The sequence below is a fragment of the Papaver somniferum genome, chromosome 6 (assembly GCF_003573695.1).
Source record: "Papaver somniferum cultivar HN1 chromosome 6, ASM357369v1, whole genome shotgun sequence".
Classification (NCBI taxonomy): Eukaryota; Viridiplantae; Streptophyta; class Magnoliopsida; order Ranunculales; family Papaveraceae; genus Papaver; species Papaver somniferum.
Window position 1 is genome coordinate 72,524,226 of NC_039363.1, and position 3,505 is coordinate 72,527,730.

The window sequence follows — 3,505 nt, forward strand, 5'->3', positions numbered from 1 at the left end:
GTTACACTATTTCTCGTCAAAGAAATTTTAAAAGTGATTGAAACGTATCATGACTTTCGTCACTAGGTAAAGATAAACTTGATCGAAGCGAAAAGCTTACGAACACATATTTCGAGATATAGATAGGCGAGGTATACTCGTCTCAAAATACCAAATGTGTATAATCCAAGTCTATATATATAGCATACGACTTCTTGCCTCAAAGAGTAGGAGATAGAGTATATATACTTTTGAGTGACATATAAGTTCAATTCTTGACATACCTTTTTGTCGAGAAGTTCCACCGGTTCCTTGAGTAGTTCTTCTTCTTGTATGATGAATCGCCATGAAGTCCTCGAGCTCAACTACACTTTCTATCCTAGTCCGAGACTTATCTATAATAGACTAGAAATCAAAACTTATAGTTTTGATCACTAACATTGACAAACATGCTTGAGATAGCAACGCATGCGAGTTCGACCGAGTAATGCTCTAACACTTCTAGTCTTCCACTTCCAAAGTTCTGTGGTAAGAATTTTGAGCAATGGGTCATCCAAATGACAACCTTGTTTAGGTTTTTGGAGTTGACAGATATTGTGGAGAATGGTTATGATGAACCAGCAGCAAGAGCAGTACTCACTCAAGCACAACACATTAAAGGATTGCAGAAAGAAAGACAAGAAGGCACTGTATTACCTAGACGCTAAGGTGGATGAAGAGGTAATGAAGAAGATCCAGCATGCAACTACGACAAAGAAAGCCCGAGATAAGTTGCATACTTCTTACAAAGGTGATGACAAAGTGAAAAATGTGAGGTTGCAGACCGCACGAGGTGAATTCGAGACTCTCCATCTGAATTCTGAAAAAATCTGATTATTTTTCTAGAGTTCAATCTATTGTTAATCAATTGCGAGATAATGGTGAGGTGTTAGATGATTTTCATATTGTTCAAAAAGTTGTGTGATCATTACCAGCCCGTTTTGATTATGTTATCGCTGCAATTGAGGAAGGAAAAGACCTGAAAACTATGACAATTGATGGTCTAATGAGTTCGCTATGTGCTCATGAATATAGAATGGACTTGAGATCTGATGCAGGGTCTATTGAACAGGCTTTTCAAAGCAAGGTTTCTGTGATGGAGAAGGGCAGTTCTAGCAGAGAGGTGGAATCCAAGGCATCTAAGCCTAAAAGAAGGTATGATAAATCTAAAGTAAGATGTTATCATTGCAAGAAACTTGGTCATTATAGAAAAGAGTGTAAACTTATTCATGTTAATTTCAATCTAATATTGTTCAAGATGGTGTAGAAGAAAGGGAAACTCTGTTGTTAGCTTGTAGTGTTTATGAAGAGGAGGAACTCGACAAGTGGTATTTGGATACGGGGTGCAGTAACCATATGTGCGGTAAGAAAGAACAATTTCACCAGTTAGATGAATCAGTTCGTGGTGATGTGAGTTTTGGAAATAAAACCAAGGTACAAATCATGGGAAAAGGTAAAATTCTTATTCGCTTAAAGAATGGTTCTCACGGGTATATATCTGATGTTTACTATGTTCCTAGTTTACATTGGAATCTATTAAGTTTGGGTCAACTTTGCGAGAGGGGATTCAAAATTATGATTGAGGATGGTGTATGCAGGATTGAGAACAAGAAAAACGAATTGGTTGCTTATGTTAAAATGACTAAAAATCGTATGTTTCCACTGAATTTATATGTTGAGTTTGTCAAAGATGTGTTGTTTAGTTGAAGAGAATAAGTATATGGGTTTTGAAGACTTGGTTACTAAAGATTCAGAGTTAGTCACAGAAACAAAAACTCCTTCTACAGTACAACCAGCACCACAGCACCTCTCAACTGGGACTACTGCTATGTCAAATGATAGTAATGTTTCTGACGAGGACATTGTAAATTTTTCTTTATTTGCAGATTGTGATCCTCTTACCTTTGAAGATGCTTCTAAAGATGATCGGTGGATTCTAGCTATGGCTGACGAAATAAATTCCATAGAAAAGAACGATACTTGGAAGCTAACCGTTTTACCTGAAGGGAAGAAGGCTATTGGAGTCAAATGGGTTTTCAAAACCAAGTATAAAGCAGATGGACAAGTCGACAAATTGAAGGCTCGTCTGGTCATGAAGGGCTATAAGCAAAAACCAGGTATCGATTATTATGATGTTTTTGCACCAGTAGCTAGACTTGATACTATTTGTATGGTTATTGCTTTAGCTGAACAAAACAAGTGGAAATTACATCAAATGGATGTAAAATCTGCTTTTCTTAATAGAGTTCTTGAAGAGGAGGTTTATGTACAACAACCTCGTGGTTATGCGAAGAAAGGAGACGAGGACAAGGTTCTCAGGCTCAAAAAGGCATTGTATGGGTTGAAACAAGCGCCGAAGGCATGGTACACTCGTATTGATTCATATTTTCTTGAAAATGGCTTTCAAAAGTGTCCATATGAGCATACTTAGTATGTCAAGCATAATTCGCAGGGAGATATACTTATTCTATGTTTATACGTGGATGATTTGATATTCTCAGGGAATGATCCTTCTATGTTTGCTGATTTTAGGGAGGCTATGACTAACAAATTTGAGATGACCGATTTGAGTTTAATGTCGTATTTCCTTGGTCTTGAAGTCTTGCAAACAGGTGATGGAGTGTTTTTCTCTCAGAAGAAGTATGCAACTGATATCTTGAAATAGTTCAAGATGGAATCATGCAACCCAATCAAGACTCCTGTTGAAGCAAGGTTTTGTTTGTCTACTGTTGGTAATAGTGAACTTGTTAATCCTTCTTATTATCGAAGCTTAGTAGGTAGTCTTCGTTATTTAGCTTCTACAAGACCTGATATTGTTTATGGAGTTGGACTTATAAGTAGGTTCATGGGAACTCCTAGTCAAGTTCATTTGCACGCAGCAAAAAGGATTTTGATGCACGTCAAAGGTACACAAAATCATGGAATTTTCTATTCATCTGTTAGTAATTGTGGTTTTGTCGGCTATACAGATAGCGACTGGGCAGGTGATACGAATGATAGGAAGAGTACTTCTGGATTCGTTTTTCATATGGGTTCAGGTGTGTTTTCTTGGTCGTCAAAGAAACAACAAGTCGTTGCTCTTTATACTGCCGAAGCAGAGTATATTGCAGCTGCTTATAGTGCTTGTCAAGATGTTTGGTTATGTCGGTTATTTGAAGAGTTGGATCAGATGCAAGAGTCTCCAACAACTATTTTTTTTTATAACAAGTCAGCCATTGCTTTAACTAAAAATCTTGTATTTCATGGGAGGGACAAGCATATCGACATTAAGGTACATTTTATTCGTGACTTGGTGAAAGATGAAGAAATTAAAGTGAAGTTTTGCAAGTCTGAAGATCAATTTGCTGATATATTGACAAAGCCATTGAAAGCTGAGACGTTTTACAAGTTAAAGAAGATGATGGGAGTTGATAGTTATGATAGTTTGAGTTTAAGGGAGGCTGAAGAAGTTTAAACTCAAACAGTAACTCTTAGTAAGTAGGAGTTG

General features: G+C 37.0%; 1 protein-coding gene across 1 annotated transcript; it reads left to right on the top strand.

The window, feature by feature from the left end:
• Positions 1 to 582: 582 nt before the first annotated feature.
• On the top strand, positions 583 to 1,725 carry LOC113290919. Its single transcript, XM_026540503.1, has 3 exons — positions 583 to 811; positions 954 to 1,235; positions 1,277 to 1,725. The coding sequence occupies exons 1-3, from the start codon at positions 583 to 585 to the stop codon at positions 1,723 to 1,725; spliced, it is 960 nt and encodes a 319-aa protein (XP_026396288.1).
• The last annotated feature ends 1,780 nt before the right edge of the window (positions 1,726 to 3,505 follow it).

Excerpts from the sequence above, each read along its gene's own strand:
- LOC113290919 (XM_026540503.1), top strand. The coding sequence starts at position 583 with ATGGTTATGATGAACCAGCAGCAAGAGCAGTACTCACTCAAGCACAAC. Across the intron at positions 812-953 it reads GAGGTTGCAGACCGCACGAG|CCCGTTTTGATTATGTTATC; the intron begins GTGAATTCGAGA and ends GATCATTACCAG. Across the intron at positions 1,236-1,276 it reads TGGTCATTATAGAAAAGAGT|ATGGTGTAGAAGAAAGGGAA; the intron begins GTAAACTTATTC and ends ATATTGTTCAAG.